The sequence below is a fragment of the Rhyacophila brunnea genome, unplaced genomic scaffold (genome assembly GCF_057557595.1).
Source record: "Rhyacophila brunnea isolate RB1 unplaced genomic scaffold, BYU_Rbru_1.0 scaffold_18, whole genome shotgun sequence".
NCBI lineage: Eukaryota > Metazoa > Arthropoda > Insecta > Trichoptera > Rhyacophilidae > Rhyacophila > Rhyacophila brunnea.
In genome coordinates, this window is record NW_028232837.1 from 24144269 (window position 1) to 24161683 (window position 17415).

General features: G+C 35.1%; 1 protein-coding gene across 4 annotated transcripts in view; it reads right to left on the reverse strand.

Moving 5' to 3' along the window:
• The window catches only part of Moca-cyp (nuclear cyclophilin protein Moca-cyp), a 31444-nt gene extending 15417 nt beyond the window's left edge, over nt 1–16027 (reverse strand). For 2 of the 4 annotated variants that reach the window (XM_085945440.1, XM_085945439.1), the window contains exons 1-13: nt 15861–16027; nt 15577–15775; nt 14312–14417; nt 13314–13401; nt 9683–9712; nt 8543–8682; nt 6998–7139; nt 5273–5518; nt 3975–4083; nt 3692–3787; nt 2698–2833; nt 2214–2351; nt 2046–2120 (exon numbers count right to left, since the gene is read on the reverse strand). In XM_085945440.1, the coding sequence (XP_085801566.1) occupies nt 2046–2120; nt 2214–2351; nt 2698–2833; nt 3692–3787; nt 3975–4083; nt 5273–5518; nt 6998–7139; nt 8543–8682; nt 9683–9712; nt 13314–13401; nt 14312–14417; nt 15577–15771 (1501 nt within the window). In that variant the 5' untranslated portion in view covers nt 15772–15775; nt 15861–16027. Of the gene's footprint in view, nt 1–2045; nt 2121–2213; nt 2355–2697; nt 2834–3691; nt 3788–3974; nt 4084–5272; nt 5519–6997; nt 7140–8542; nt 8683–9682; nt 9713–13313; nt 13402–14311; nt 14418–15576; nt 15776–15860 lie in introns of all 4 variants that reach the window. The other 2 variants (XM_085945438.1, XM_085945437.1) reach the window with 1 other exon arrangement.
• Nucleotides 16028–17415: the final 1388 nt, after the last annotated feature.

A 17415-nucleotide genomic window follows, 5' to 3' on the forward strand; every position in this document is an offset into this window, starting at 1 on the left:
TAAACAAAGAGACATATTAAATCGCGGACTTCTAGGTATATTTAAATGACACCTGGTTCAAATTATTTTCCGAAACTATAAACTCGCGGATAATATACTGGCAGATAGGCGAATGAATGCAATCTCCAAAAGCATTCCTTTTGTAAAAATATTTTGTAAATTCACTTTGATCAATGTAACTTTCGAATATTCTATTTAACAGTTTACGCACCAAATAGTTTTTCAATCACTAAAAAACAATATAACTTATTATATCGCAAACTCGTATCGTTACAAACACGTCAGTCAAATGTCTTCGGCGCACATGCACTAAGAAGCGATAAGACACTATATACGCGGCAAATTTGAATTGGCCCGATGACTGATATATTTTTATTCAAGACACGCTCCCGAAAAATATTTATTTAAATTAGATAGAACAAAAGTTTAGGCTATCCATTGACAGATGTCAAGAGAAGGATGATTTTTGAATAAATTAAATCAATATTCGAATTATTCGCGCCTGGCGGAAAGCAGTACTATTCAAACGAAAATCGAAATGACTTTAGTCAGCTGACGCGCGGATGACTCGCGCGTATAGGCTGACTAAAGTCAGTTGCCGCGTTAGAAAGGTTAACATCTAATGAGAGGAATGGAACTGTTTTATGTCTTTTTAACATTTTTTTAAATTCAGGTGTTAATTTTGTAGTTGAGAAAGGCATTAAAAGATAAAAACGTGAATCTTTTTCAAAAATATAATATTGCTCGCAGGCCACAGAAAAATATCCGGCGGGCCACGGTTTGCACGTGCCTGGTTTAGTGCAATGTTTCAATCAACCTAAACGAAAAAAAATCTTTTTTTTTTAAACGGTACATGTTCAAACTCAAAAACGCGCGTTAACATGATCTTACTCCCTACTTCAATTTTAGTTTGTCAATTTATAGCTACGGCCGTATGTTGTAGCTTAACCACTGGGGGATGACAAAAGAAATGGCGTATTTCAAAAAAACACTACCTTATTCTTAGGTCAATAATTATTATAAAGCGATCATTATTCATAGGATGTTTATCACACTTGAATGGTCAAAGACATAGCTTATAATTAGTATCTTTAGAATTATCTTCAAATGTGTTAATCTTGCCCATTTTTTGAATAATAAAATGCCTAATTCTTGTCAAATTTGGGATCACAGAGATTATCAATATAATTTTTTATCGTAAATTTTTTACTAAAATTATCTCGTCATAAATTATACTAATGGTTTTATAAATGCATTTAAAAATTAATAAATGTAAAAAATCTTAACACCACTGCACAGTTATGTACCGAAATATGACTATATTCTAAAACATTAGAGCGAGAGGTTTAAAAGAATACTATTTTATGTAATAAAAATACTTTGTGCAGTCATGAAATGTTTAAAATAAATATAAAGGATAATAAGGCTTCAAAATTATACAAATAGATTATCTACAACGTTTAAGGTATGTCCAGGATGATGCTTTGAAAATAGAAAAAAGCTCCATTTTGACCCACGCTGAGCACGTCCGCCCTTCACCTTTTTACATCCGCGGACCACAATAAAATCAAAAAATATTTTGCAGACTATCAACATTGCACTGAGTTTATTTACTGAATAAATAAGTATAATAACAGGTGCGACAGTTAAACAGTGTAAACGTGGTGAGATATGTTCAGTCCGAGGCATGATGATAGAGTACATTTCCATCAATTGTGATTAGCTATTAATTGAAGTACTCGCAATTGGATAATGCTGAAAATGAACATTCAATATCTTGCAGTAAGCTCTTATCGCTGCAACCTTACAGTGTTCGCTGACAAGAGTTGTTGACCCTCACAGATGTATGTCACACTTGCAGAATGTGCTGACCATAGATGAAGTGATATGCGATAATTGGTTGATGCGCTGACTATTGCGTTGCTGCAATCTCGCAGCATTTGTTGACACAGCTTCAGGCTGTTGAGCCCCGTGAACAACTTCAAAATTATGTATTTTCTATGAGAAGAATTTAACATTATCATAATATTACATAAACCAAATACCTTTAGTCTCATGATCTGATGGCCTGTCTTCATAATCGAGAGCATTGTAATCGAGTGCGGTGTGCATAGAATCATCTTAAACAAATACCAAAAAAATTTAATAAAAAATTCATAAAACAAATATATGTAATCTCGACTCGGTTAACAAGAGGTTTAATACTCTTATACCTTTTCCTTCCAGAGCTTTATCCGGAAAATCTTGAGTGGTGTCACATTCGCCTTCCTCTTTTTCAGAGTTTGGTGACCTTTGTTTTGCATTGTGTTTGAGTTCACCTTTCGAATCTTCCAAGTCTTTTTTGGATTGTCCTTCTGTCAAGATACAAATCGGTTTTATTAAATATGCACGCAATACAGTGAGATGAGTAGACAGACAAATCGGCACGACACCAACAAAATCAACTCAGAAAGATGCAGCAAAATTGCTATCGTGATCACACACTTTCTTATTGGTTGAATTTAGTGATCTAATAAGGATGGTATTAGACTATAGACAAGGATGTTTTATAACATTTCTTTTATAAATCACAAGAGGGCATATATATTACACTGCGTAAAATATTTTATAAAATATTCTTCATAAAAGATCTTTCATAGTCTAATACCATCCTAAAAATTGTTAATAATAATAATAATATTACTATCATATTGGTACCGTTTGCAGGTGGAGTATCGCTAGCCTTTGGAACATTACTTCCTTCAACGGATTCCCTATTCTCATGGCGTTTCTTTCTCTCGATTTCTCTGCGCTTCACCTCTTCTTCAAACTTCATTCGTTCATCCTCAGCTCTCTGCAAATAACACAACATTAAAGAATTAAACAGTAAATAAGTTGAAGGTTTACAAACAGATGGTTTTGGTATCACTCAGAACTATAATTAATTAATTATAATTACTGAACAACTATTTAATATTTATCTTAAAAAATATCAACGGAGAAGACTGATAGCCATGTTGATTTGTAAAGAAATCATTTATTTACGAGAATTTATTAACACCAAATATAATTTAGTGCTAGAAATAATGGAAATCAATGTTTATTTGTGTGCATATTTAAATTAATGAAGGTAAGGAAGCAGACCAGAGTACTCGTTGTGATAAAGGTCGGTAAGCAGATGAAATGGCGATAAGTTGGACATGTCACTCGGCGAGTAGACAACCGGTGGACAAATGCCGTCATCCAGCAATACACTATCCCTCCATCTTATATGAGGTTTACATGGTTTTCGTTTGCCACCGGCTTCCTGAATATCAGTTTCTCGTCCATCCCGTGTACATGGCCCAGCCATCTAAGGCTCAATTTTATTGACTGTACGATGTGCGGGTCCTCGTACAAAGCGTACAGCTGGTAACTGCATCTTTGTCTCCACCTCAACTGTGTGACATTGATGTGTCCGAAGACACTACGCAGCACGCTCCGCTCAAGTGACCTAAACACTCTTTCAATGTTTTTGGTCATGCATCAGGTCTCCGAGCCACGACAGCTGGTCTTTTTAGTGTTTTGTACAAGATGAATTTCTTGTGTCGGCTCAATGCCTTGGAACGTAGCTCCTTCATCAGACTGAAGTGACATTTGTTACTGTTTTAAATCTTAGTGACTTCTTTTAGTATGTATAAGGATAGTGGTGAATTAGTAATCTTATTGTTACCTCAAATTCGGAGAGTTTAATAGTCCTCGATTGCGCCTGACGCCAATGAGGCGGGGTGACACTGCGAGATCGGCTCCTGGAAGGTGTACGATATCGCTGCAAAGTAAATACAATCGCCATTATTAGAGGACAAAATCACAGGGTGAAGCTATTCACCCTTGGTTTAATATTAATTGATTATCAGTCTATAATTTGTCACAAGAATAGTGTGAGAAAAGACAACAATAAAATGTAACAATTCATATTACTATGTAATATTATTATATGAGAGAAATTTACTTACGAATACGCCTCTACCCTTTATCACTCGACCGCTGCGAGTCAAGTTTTGTCTGTCTTTAGGCCTCCGGGATTCCCTGTCCCTATCATCCCTCTGCCATCCTTGAGGGCCTCTGTAATATAAATTAAACATAAATATAAAAAAAAATAATATTACAAAGCTACGCAGCTACCTACTTAATTTGGCCACCATAACCGTCGTCTGTCTTGAAAATGTGATATCTCTACGTATTACGGATTCTACTCTGAAAATTTTTATGATTCGCATTCCTAATTTATCTCCCTCTTTGAATGTGCCGCCCCTAAGCAATGCATAACGTGGCCACCTGCACGAGACATTACTGCCAGTAGGGTTAGTAAACAATAACTAATTAACCAGTATATTTAAAAAATATATATTTTAAGAGTATGAAGCTGTTACAATATCAGAGGGATTAAATGTTTATACTGCGTTCACTAAAGCCTTCCGCTCACGAGAATACTCAAAAAAGACGAGACTGAAACTAAAATTCCAGCCAGTACCTCGATAATGTATTTCAATGGCGGCTCGCTCACGGCAAGACTAGAATGTCTGTTTCAAAACATTCGCTACTAAAATGAAGAGACGCGACATGCTAGTCTCCCATAAAACAGTGGTGCCAATATCAGTAGATTCGACGAAAAATCTTATTTTCTTACCAAAATTGGTAGCACTTAACTGAACTGAACAAGCAATAACAAGTCTAGACGTCAAAAATTAAAGATGGGCGAATCAACTTTTATTTTTAAATTTGTGGCATAAGTTGAAATATACTCCTGCCTGTATAATTACAGGCTGCCAGAATATTCCCGTAAAGAAATTACAAAAAAAGCTTAGAATGAAGTAAGAAAACAATGGGTTCGACAGTTTGAGGTTATGAGATTATTATTGCAAATGGGTGTCAGTAGCGCCGTGTGCGAAGCATCAATCATTGGCCAGTTTATGAATTATATTAGCAGCCAGTTCGTCGGATTTTAGTTTCTCCATGAGCGAAAGGCCTACGTTGTTGCATTTATCCTGACACTTGAATGAAATAAATATATAATCTTCTATTAGCGTTCATGTTAGCATTACCCATACTGTCCATAGAGTGACTTGAGTGAGTGTTGCCACAACCCTCTGGCTGTGAAATACTTTTCATGATTGATAAAAAAAATTGCTGTTGGTGATGATGACGATGCCGTGGAGTCATAGGGGGTGTTAGTATATTAGTATATAGAGTATTAGAGTTTATTGCATGTGGAAATTGTTATAGTTTTAGAAAATGAATTGTTACAAGTCACCTCTGTCTGTCGTTCCTATCATCCCTGGACTTCCAATCTCCTCTTTCCCGCTCCTTCTTCTTATCCTTGGAGTTATTCCCGCGCATCAAGAAGTTGTTAGACGGCACATCGGGGATTTCCTTCGGGTCGATCCGAGACAGCTGAACGAGCGGATGTTGAAACTGCTCCGTCGGAGTGTTGGAATCTCGCAGTTCGCCTTCCTCCGAAGACGCGCCCGATTCTCCCGATGATCCCTCTTCCCGTTTACTGAACGGTAACACAATTGTAGCATTGGAAGTAACAATTATGTCAAAAGACGATATTAAATTTGTTTTGTATTACATAACATATCAGGCAATTCTTTTGTCATTTACTGATACCGTTAAATTTTTTTTAAATACTTAAATTGTCTTCTTTTTGGGGCTGATATGTATAACGTCGCACCCTAAAGTGTAGGATTTGATACATATTATAATGTGATAATAATTTATAATGAAGGGGTTACGAGGAGTGTAGAATATGTGACATATAAACCAACAAAATGAAAACAATTTTTTCTGAGAATAAAAAATAAATTATTTGTTTTTTTTAAGGAATGAGATCAAAAATGTGATGTACTTTAGATGGGGGGGGGGGCGTAAACGATGTGACAAAGTGTGAAGGTTGGAGGAGGGGGATGGATCAAAAAATACTAAAAATCATGACACCATTTATGAATGACTCCTTTGTTATTTATTTAATGGAAAAGAATGAAACTTGAGATAGTACTAAATAACCGTAGAATATGAATATTCTGGCAAATATAAATATGTAGCACAGTTATAGTTTCTTCAAAATTACTAGTCAATTTTAAACTTCTAAAAGAATTATAGAATGTCTTCTATATATTTTACTAAATAATGTTTAGTGAATATTAAAATAAATGTATGTGTATTGACAAAAATGCAGACTGCATTGGATCGGTCACATGAATAGAATGCCGGTGGCTCAAAGTAATAATATAAAGAGAGTGTGTATTGTTCAGCTATATGAAGTCGTCTTTATTGAGTATAACGCACAGTAGAACCTCAATTTTATTATCATTAACTTAACTATGAAACGTTAAACCATCATGTTGCTTCTCAGTACGGCTACCAAATTTAAACACAACATAGTAAACCATATTTACTACTAAATTAACTAAAAATAATTAGCGCTAACTTATTTTATTATTTAATACAACAATAAATTTCAGCAATATATGCTCGCAGTTTTTGAATAAATTTTTATGAATTGGAATGAAAGGAGTCATTCAAACCAATATTTACCGGCGATGTGTACAAAAAATATTTAATTCAGCTGTAGAAATTCTATATTACTCTAACGCATATTGCGGAGAATATAAGCGTGCCGAATGCTTTCTCACTCGGACTTATGGTTCGTTTTTGTTCAGGCCTTGGCCGGTGGAGTTACTAGTTATGGCAGGAAGAGAACTGGACGGCCGAAACTGAGATGACTAGTCTGTGGCACATTAGATTTAAGATTGCTGGGTCGACGCAACTGGAAAGTGTTGACTCTGGATCATCCAGGATGGCAAAGTTTTTAGAGGAGATGAAAACCAGCCATGAGTTGTATTACCATAAATGATAATGATATTATGTATCAATAAAAGAATAATTTGAAAAAGATCCATAACCACGGAAACCCCATATTTTGTTTCATAACAATTACATTTAAAATATGTAATTATAAAAAAAGCAATCTAACATTTTCTTTGATTTCTTATCTTTTTTCTTCTTCTTGCGCTTCTTCTTTTTGTCATCATCGCTGCTGTGCTGGCTCTGGTCTGATGCTTTGCCCCTTTCACTTCCCGACGAAGCTTCCCTCTTTGGCTTTTTGACTTTTTTAACTGAAAACGGCAATAATAAGGTACCATAAAACATAACAATTACTACATACATAATATGGAAGTGACATCCTGCATACAAGGACGCTCATTAGTGGCCAGTGAAATTATTGATTCAGACATCATACACAGTATCGTTTATAACTTTCGATATAATCTTAAATACTTCTACATACTCTGATTTGGTGGGTCTGACTGTCGGCCTGTCCAAATGAGGTGTTAACGCGTGATTGGATTGATTTTTGCTTCCTGAACAAATTGCACGGATCATGCCTCCTATTTTAACAAAACTGTAAACGAACTATCAGTAATGAAATATGGTCAAAAGATGGCTAATAGAATGAAACAAATATATTCAGTACATATCTACATGTGATACCTCTTGTACCGACGACACTGCACCACGATTTCGATTCCGAATACTGACACGAGAATTGACCCGTGTTGTGTAATGAGAGTGGTTATATCGGCAGCAGGCAATGGAACCCGTGCTCAGGGGTTGGATTTGTATGCTTTTTCAGAATGAACGGTCATTTCTTGTTTCCAAAACAGTTTAGAATCAATGTGCTGAAATTCGCTGTGATTTTAATTTTACTAGACAAAACCACACAATTATTGACACTATAAACAATGATACAGAATATCTGATTTCGTCAAACCACAAGGCAGTTGGATGGACCCAGCTCAGGCGACACATAATATCCATGTATGGTGTGCATATGTGTAGGGCAGCTATTTGTACGTCTGGCTTTCTGTGGTAAATCAGGTTATATGTTTTTGGATGTTTTTCAATTTTAGGAAAATGTCTGTAAAATTGCCTAATTTACCACAAAAAACCGACCTTACAAATAGCTGCCCTAAGAATTGATGTTTTTAGACTTATCAACATATTCACACCATACACGGATATGATATCACATCTCTGTAGTAAGATGGCAAAACATGATATGTCTGGTTTTTTGGCAACTTGAGATATGTATGCCTTCAGACTTGTCTCAGTGCGATCTACAAGATATCAAAATATGGTATCTTATAGGTTGGGAGAAATAAACTGATTCAATATGTGAGTGGTTCACAAGCATAGTGAACCAAGTCCATTCTAGTTATTTTTGAGTAAGCTAGGTTCAAACATAATATTTGAGTGCATTGTTTGAATGTTTTTCATAGTTTAAAATAGGTCTACTGAATAATTTAGAAAAACGAACATATCGTGTTTTGCCATCTCACTACAGATCTGATCTGACCAAATCAGAGTATCTGAGACCGAAGGAACATAAAAAAAAATAATTTAACCATTTGCTATTACTTGCTTTAGCCATATCTATGACATTGTTGACTCTTTCAGACAATTTTGGAATACATTGAGTGAGACACGGAGAATATGTATTGGGTGCAGGTGATCTAACCTTTGGAGAGTTTAACGAGTTGACCGCAGTTGGTGACGATGGCATCCTGCAGGGGGCGGGAGTTACGATCGACAGGAAGCGCTTCCAGCTGGCGGACCAGAGGCTGACCCGATACAACATGCCCGAATACCACATGGACACTGCAATACAACAAGTACATACCGATTATATTATAAATAGTACATATATGTTATTATCCATCTACATATTTATATAGAGTACTAATTTATTTTTAATCTACATGAAAAAAAATAAAAAACCAAATTGTATTGCTTATTCAATTAATAAAACTTTTGTCGGTAAATTGCGTTTTTTTTGTATTTGAGTATCAAAGTATCAAATTTGAGTATTTTGAAATATTTATATGAGAAAAGGTTGTTAATTATTCTATTGGGTGCTTGATGAGGATCGAAAGCAACTTGTCATTTTTAACAGACGCGGGATTCGAACCCGCACTGATAGCTTCAGAGACGGGCAGTCTGCCACTACTTTACAATGTATGGGGATGATCTTTTTTAGATGTGTACGAGTATAAATATTAAGCAAATTCATAAATCGTCATTAATAATATTGATGGGTTGCAGTGTTTCTCAACCTTTTTACACCTGCGGACCACTGAAAATAGGAGAAACGCTTTGCGAACCGCTAACGATGAAATAAAAACATATTATCAATTCAGCGGTACGAAACGACTATATTGCAAAACAATAAGTGCGAGTGAACCGTCTGATTACGGTTGATTTAGTCACGTAAAACCATTAATATATTTTAAGGATAAAAACACAATGCACAAACACTTGCAGGTGCATGGGTTTTGAAGATTTTATTTGAATTTTTAGCATTGGTGTTTGGATGTTAAAAATTTGCAGACCGCCAGAAAAATCCTGCAGACCACCGGTTGAGAAACACTGGTTAGTGCACAGATATTGTAATATATCTTGTTTTTAACGAAATTGAGTTGCTGTACACAAAACACTTGTCTAAATAATACCTTTAAGCTGTAAATTTTTTCCAATAGGATATTTGAAAAGATATTGTTTGATTCAAATAAATAATTATGTATGTCAATTTTCACAATAATATAACACCTGCGCATTAACCCATCTATATAGTCAAATATATAATTGAATAAGTACTCACTTGTCGAGGTGAGGCGCTGCTTGTGTTGTTCTACAACAAACACATAGGACAGATATTGAGTGAGAGAGAGATGTGAGATGGGAACCGAGTCACACGCTGTGCAACAGAGCGGCTGCACGCCTTTGCGCCCTGCTTACACAACATCACAAACACACGTTAAAACCTTTTTATAACAAACACATTTTTATATTCAACAATCAGATATGTTTATATCAGCAAAAATGTCATAGACGCTAACGAGTCTATGGCACCGGCAACACTGTAGAGCTGTGGAAAAGGCATAATCGTTGATTGATAATTTCCGCTGTACATTGATAGTACAACAATCACACTACTCCAAAGACGAAACGTCGAAAACGTAAAGCCGCTGCGTCTCTATTCGTCGTCATATGCTTTAATGACACAACACTCGGTAGTTTTGGTGCAAAAACACAATATGTCAATATTACTTGTAGAAATCATGTCGATTATAACTATTGGGTTCAAAGGCCTACTGGGAGTAGCACAGCATGTTGGTGAGGCAAAAGAAATCATCATCGTCTTGCCAAACCCTACAAACCCTACTTATCAGAAAGCAACGCAAGAGCAATCTTCGCGCCTACATCAATGTAGCTTTTGATAAGTCTAGTTACAACAATAGCGAAGGGTGGAGGTAGGCCATTAAAATCCGACACAAATAATCCACACTAAACCTTGTCAGTCAAACGTATTTGTTTTCACTGAACTAAGACTACAATGTGTAAATAGTGTTTGTTAGTTTTTAAAAATTCAATTGAACCCTGCCTAATCCGAGCCATAGGAGATATTTGTCAAAAAATATTAATTTACCTATAAAATAATTTAAATCAATTATGGTTTGCTTACAATGATGGTCGAGCGGTTTAAGCGTCGTCTTATAACGTCGTGGGTGAAAGGTTCGAATCCTGTATCTGGCAAATACATATTTTGTTTTTCAATTCGTGTTTGAGTCAGAGAGATGAACCTAATAGGTTGAGCAAGTGGGTCACATCCATTTCTCGTAAAAACAAATCTCCACTCTGTGGAGGCCCATATGATCTTATTAGGATCAGACATGGTTGTCTATGGTTTGGTTTAGGCAGGGCTTAATGAATTTTATAAACGAACCAACACCATCTCTAATAATATGTATTCTTAATTCATCGAAAACAAATAAGTATGACTGAAAAAGTATACACTATTTTTGTCCGATCACCCATAGCACACCTAAACTATTATGGTTTGCTTTAAGCAAGGATTAATTGATTTTTAAAAAAACTAACCAGAACCATCTGTAAATAATTGTATTCTTAGTTCAATGAAAACAAATAAGTATGACTGACAAAGTTTAGAGTGCCCTATTTATGTTGAATCTTCGCCACTGAGTTACAGCATTATTTTGTAACTATCCAAGGTTTATTGACAGTGTACAGCTGATTAAACAAAATAATTAAAATAAACTTATATTCGGCTTGGACGCAATTTAGTCACACTTATAGTCATTTTGTCAGTTTTTAAAAAAAATGTTAAGTATTATTTCAGTATGTACGTATTACATATAATGTATTATAATTGGACATAGTTATGCAGAAAGTAGCCAGTCCACAAAAAATAAAAAAATGAGATATGATATAGATCAGATGCGAGAAAGTTTTCTCTACCTTCTGCTGAACAAAGCCATGCCGCAAAAAAATTATTCTTGAAATAAAATACTATTTACAATTTTACATACATTTTTAATATCATGTTGCTAAAGTGCCATTATCTCAGCTCGACATTATTGTGGACTGGCTACATTCTGCATAACTACATTCAATTATTATTACCATAATCCACACATTTATTTAAAAATAAATAAATACAACCAAAACATTGACATATCGACTACTTCATGGAATAACACATGGTTGTCAGAAAATAAATTGATGTAGGCATGAATATTGCCTCTGCCTTGCTTTCTGATGAGTAGGTTTTGGGAATATGCTATCCGGCATCTTGCCAAACCCTATGAGCAAGCTACGCTGCTTACAGTGCGCTTTGTGCCTAAAAGTAATATTATAGTATTTTTTTTTTTTTAGAATTATTAATAACCATATCCTTGCTTTTTCGTACTAGGTGGTTGTTAGTAATTTTGAACAATCACAAACACCCAGGCTTTGAGAAAAACACATAAATGTTTTTGTCATGACCGGGAATCGAACCCAGAACTCTCGGGTGGAAGGCTAGCGCCTTACCCACTGCACCACGAGAGCCGAAGTGAGATCACACAATACAATATTGTGTTACTTAATGGAATGGCATACACAGTGCCAATGTAACGATGTCTATTTACAAGACAAAAACTGCATTGTGCTGCCAACAAAAGCGCCGTGATAAGTTTGTTGCTTATGATAAAATTGCCAAACCGCTAAAAATGTCAATCATTCTCCACTTATATTAAAGACAGATATCTGGTTTAGATAATTTAGATAATAATTCGAAATTTTCGCGAAAAAAAAGTCCCTTGAACATTATTTTCATATAAAACCTTTATTTCGAATTTCGTAATTCGAAATTAAGTCCTGGCATACAAAAATATTCAATAAATCGTAATAAAGTACTCTATTTCATAAGCCAGTCATTGAAAATTGTGACAGACTTTTCTTAAAACATCATAAATTACTTATTTTAAGAAGGTAATAATAGTAATAAAGGTAATAAAAATAATCCTGACATTTTATGACCTATTAACACACATGGAACCGAAAATGTGGTAGGCATATCTATGAACGATATTAATGAAAATCAAAATTTTTTTTTTTTCAAAATTTTAATATTTTCCCTCCATACATTTCATAATTTGTAATTCGAATTTTTTTTCGATTTTCGGTCCCGTGGAATTCGTATTAACGAGGTTTTACTGTACATTGATTCAAGACACAAAAACCGATTGCCAAAATTAACGCAATTTGATAAACACTTCATTTGTATACACTATCTACTAGTTCATTTCATCGTAATTAGGTAGGATACAGGTGGCTCAATTGGTAAATCACACTGGCCTAAATCCTTTTTCGAGTATACCTATATCTGAGGTGTTTTCAAATTATGTATGAAAAATCCCACACAATGTGGACCAACCATACGAGTGAGTAATAGAGATTTTTTAAATATCAGAATAAACAATATGTCTGACAAAAAGGCTTTGCTGCGGAAAAATACATGGGGTAAATTATCATTCATATTTACGTATCTAACAGCAAACAAATTATTATTATATTTGTATTTATTTTAATTTTTAAGACGAAAGATAGAAACAATTCCTTGAAAGGGTGTGTTTTTTTTTGTTATTGGCTCTACAATCCGAAGTGAAAATAGACTCTATAAATATACGACGGACACGTCACCTCTCATCCATCAAGTATTAGTGTATACTGTCCCTTTTAGAGATAATAAGCACTCCCTACACTGGTAGCCCACTCCAGTGGTACCCAAGAGGTAGAAAACATCCTAAAGGTATATCCAGGCCCCCAGATCAATGACATATTTATGCGAACATAAATTCATTTTGGAGATAGATTCAGGCTGACAATGATTACAGTTGCGAAAATTATTGGCAAATATCAGTTCATCAAATAGTGTAAAAGTAACTCACATAAAGAATTGGGAGCCATTTGTGTTCTTTCCTCGATTCGCCATTGAAAGTAGGAACTGCTTGTCATGTTTCTCAATAAAGTTTTCATCTGAAATCAAAATGAGACACCTTTATTAACTTCATTCGGTTACTTCTAAGAACTTACATCGGGAGTGGGGCAAACTTTATTTGTTAAGGGCCAATGGTAAATGTTATAGGCTCTGCGGGCCAAAAGACAATCTCAAGGATATTCACCTAGTAAGCCTACCTCTCAATAAGACCCTCAGATAATATACCTGAGGTTTCTTTTCTCAAAATTGGGAGTCCGGGTAAAATGTTTGTTACACACCTTATGCCTAATTTTGGACATTTATAAGACTATTTAAATAAAACATAACATTAATATTACTCTACATTACGGCCAACTGTTTGTTAGAGACCGCCAGATGTTACAATGTGCAATTGATGCGGCAAGTTTGTTGAAAATGAATTCACAATGCAATATGACTTGCAGCTAATTGAAAAGTTAGTTCATTACACCTTTTTGTTAGCTTCACTTTCATATATTTAGGCTCTGTCTAGTTGAGAAGGATGTCTTCAACGTCTTTGATTTTCTTCTATATATTATTCGAAAATGGTGATATAAATTATATTAAATTCTACATGTTGTTGTAATAAATTTTTGAGTTGTCACCGCATGCTCTTCCTCCTTCTTTCCTCGATGATTCGAGCTCATTGCAGAGGCCATTGTCAACAGATGATATGATAACAAAACCATAAAAGTATCAACGTTATTCTACAGGTTGGCTTATTAGTCAAGAGGTATTTTGGTTCTTATAACATACTTTCATATAAAATGCTTCTTGGTGAGAAAAACATCCACCATACCATGCATTAACGGTTACCGAGTGACATCCAATAAAATAAACATGCGTGCTGTCTGCTATTAAAATCTTCAACTTCGACGACCCCTAAATATTCTGTAAAAACATTGTTTGACTGATATATCTTCCACTTACCATCAAAAGTTCCTCCATAGATTGACTCTCCCCCAGTTCCATTGGCATTTGTGAAGTCGCCACCCTGGATCATGAAATCTTTCACGACTCTATGGAACACCATACCCTACAAAAAAATCAAGATTTACAAGGGAACTCAAAAATAACAGGAAAAGGGTTGCTTTCTAGGTGAGGCTGAAACAAGCTTTAATTTTTGAGTGTAGAGAAATGTGTGATAAATTTAACAACTGTTCAAGAATATGTTATTTTCAATAGTTACGTCAGTTCTTGTCTGTTTATTGGAAACCAGCGGCAAATACATTTTGAAAATAGCCAATATATTGGATTATTATTTGTTAGGTTAGGTTAGGTTATCATTCTTGAATTCATGTATTTTGCCAAAAAAGGCTATGAAAATTGCCACTGTTCCCGCCTGGCTTCCAGTAAACAGCCTTGTACCGTTTCGTAAGTAATAATATGCATTACATTTTATCACGTAAACGAAGCGTGCATACAATATTGGTAATATTTGAGAACACTTGATTTTATGGCCTGGCCGTCATAAAGTAATATACTGAACCCAGCTTCAAAGCCATGGTCCATGGCGATTGGCTTTCACAATTCTATCTAAATAATCTGTTCTGTGATCTGTACATTTAATAATTTTACATTTTCAACACGTCCTATAATTTTTGCCGAAATACAATCGTTTCTTGGACCGCATACTTACTATAATTTGATGACGAAAAGATAGCAACACTGTGACAGAATTCAACAATGGCGACTGACAGCTGACGACGGCGGACAACCAGTCACAACCACCTATGTTTTTAATGATAGTGTGGGTTTTAAGAAGTTTTCAATAATCTTTGAAATGGTGATACAATGAAAACGTTACATATATTGTACTATTGAAGCAGCCGCGTCTAATAGTAGGTACACACACACGTTCTTGCTCGATGGTTTTTATCCGAAAAAGATTGAAGGTCTGTAATTCTTGCGCGATGGAATTTGAGTGAGGGAGTAAGGACGCACCGGCAAGGCTAGTGTGGCCTCGCTCTCACTCGTGGTCGAAGTCGTGGCGGTGCGACGGTGGCCTCACAGCGTCTTGTGTCGATTTGCTCGACTGTATGGACGCAACGACGAGCATGCTTCCAAGTCAACATGCTCGATCGAGCTAAACCGTCGAGCAAGAACGTGTGTGGGTACTAGGCTTAAGTTTGAAATAAAAGGGGGAAATTTGTGTTTATAGAATTTAATAAGTCTTCGACAACTTTGTCTATTACCTTGTAAGTGAGTTGCTTTCCAGTAGTCTCTCCCAATCCCATGTCCCCAACACATAATGCTCTAAAGTTCTCTGCCGTTTTAGGAACAATGTCACAGTACAGCTCAAAGACGAGTCTACCAGAAGGCAAGCCTCCCAGTGCGATATCCATGAAGACGCGCTCCCGAGACAGCTTCTCTCCTGTTTCCAGCGTCATTTTACTAAAAATTTTATTGATGAAGTGTTATTAGTGGGTACCTACATTTTATATCTTACAATGATTATAGAATTGATTTCAGTGCTTACATTACTTGTATCAAACACAGATACCAATATAATATATGAAATTTAAAAGGACAATTTTAATTAAATCGTATTTAGTTTAACATTGAAGTATGTATGATTGAAATAGAAATTTAATTTGACAGATTTCGGCAGCCATTCCTATCATTCCCGGCGCCCATTTCAACCATGGACAAATCAAATCCACTTTTTTTAGGTTATGCTTTCCACTAGCCACAGTAATCTGACAATAAAATTGCAAATATTTCTGTAATAATTGTCCACAAAAATGGATTAATTAAAAACAAATAAATGTGATCACATATTTCTTTTCTTTATAATATTAATTAGAACTAGATATTATATTAGAACGATTATACAATTATTTTTTTTTCTCATAGACAAATAGACAATACATGTATTCAATAGCCTGTCAACATTAGTTTTAAAAATAAAATTTACCGTCAGTGTTGTCAACCGTACTATAATTATAGTATTTGTACTATAATTTTCGTCTGCGTACTATGTACGATATAAAACAAGTATAGTACACCCAAAATACTATAATTTTAAGAAATCGGAAAAAAAGTTGTCAATAGAAGAAACACAACGTCAAAATAATCCGTGAGAAGCAAAAAAAAAAATAATCCCATGTCTAAAAAAAGGTGACGTTAATTACTAAACACAGCTATTTCTAAACTGGGAGGCGCGGAAAGCTTAACACAATTATTAATGTAGCAACAGGTTTGCAGTTTGCAAATGCATAATTTATAAAACGGCCGCTAGTTATAAACTACACAAAAAACAGTCCTATAAAAGGTTGTTTGCAAACCTTTCTGCAATTATGGAGACTAATTTTATAATCCCTCACTTCTATACTATTGTGAAGCGCAATGGCCATCTCGTAAAAAAATTAAATAAAAGGGTCAAATTAATCATAATGTTGAAATTTGAGGTAAATTTGCTTAGGAACGATAATTTTGTTGTTAAACTAGTCTATTTTGTTGAAATTTTAAAAAAATGAGTGAATAAATTAATGCAAGGACCACTAATACATTCTCTGATTTAAAAAGACAAAGTGAAGGCATTCATAAAAAATGGAGCTTAAAAGATCAAAATGACAAAAAAAAAGTTCGCCATGTCTCCACTTTTAAATGATTTCTACGCCAGATATATTGAAGCAAACAAAAATCTATTTACTGAGTTCTTCGTTACTTTGCTAATGCACTTTTCACATTATTTTATTCTTCTTCTTATTGTGCCATCCCCTAGCGGAGGTCGGCCACCATCAAGGCGATCTTATATTTGTCGTCTGCTACCCGGAACAGTTCGGTGGAGCTAAACTCGTACCAATCACGGAGGTTCTTAAGCCACGAAATGCGGCGCCGTCCTCTGCTACGCTTCCCATTGATCTTTCCTTGAATGACAAGTTGGGGAATGCTGTATTTTTGTCCTCTTATAATGTGGCCGAAGTATTGTAGTTTCCTGGTTTTGATACTACGTATAACTTCTCGGTCCTTCCCCATTCGATTGAGAACTTCAACATTTGTCACCCGGTCAGTCCAAGGAATTTTGAGGA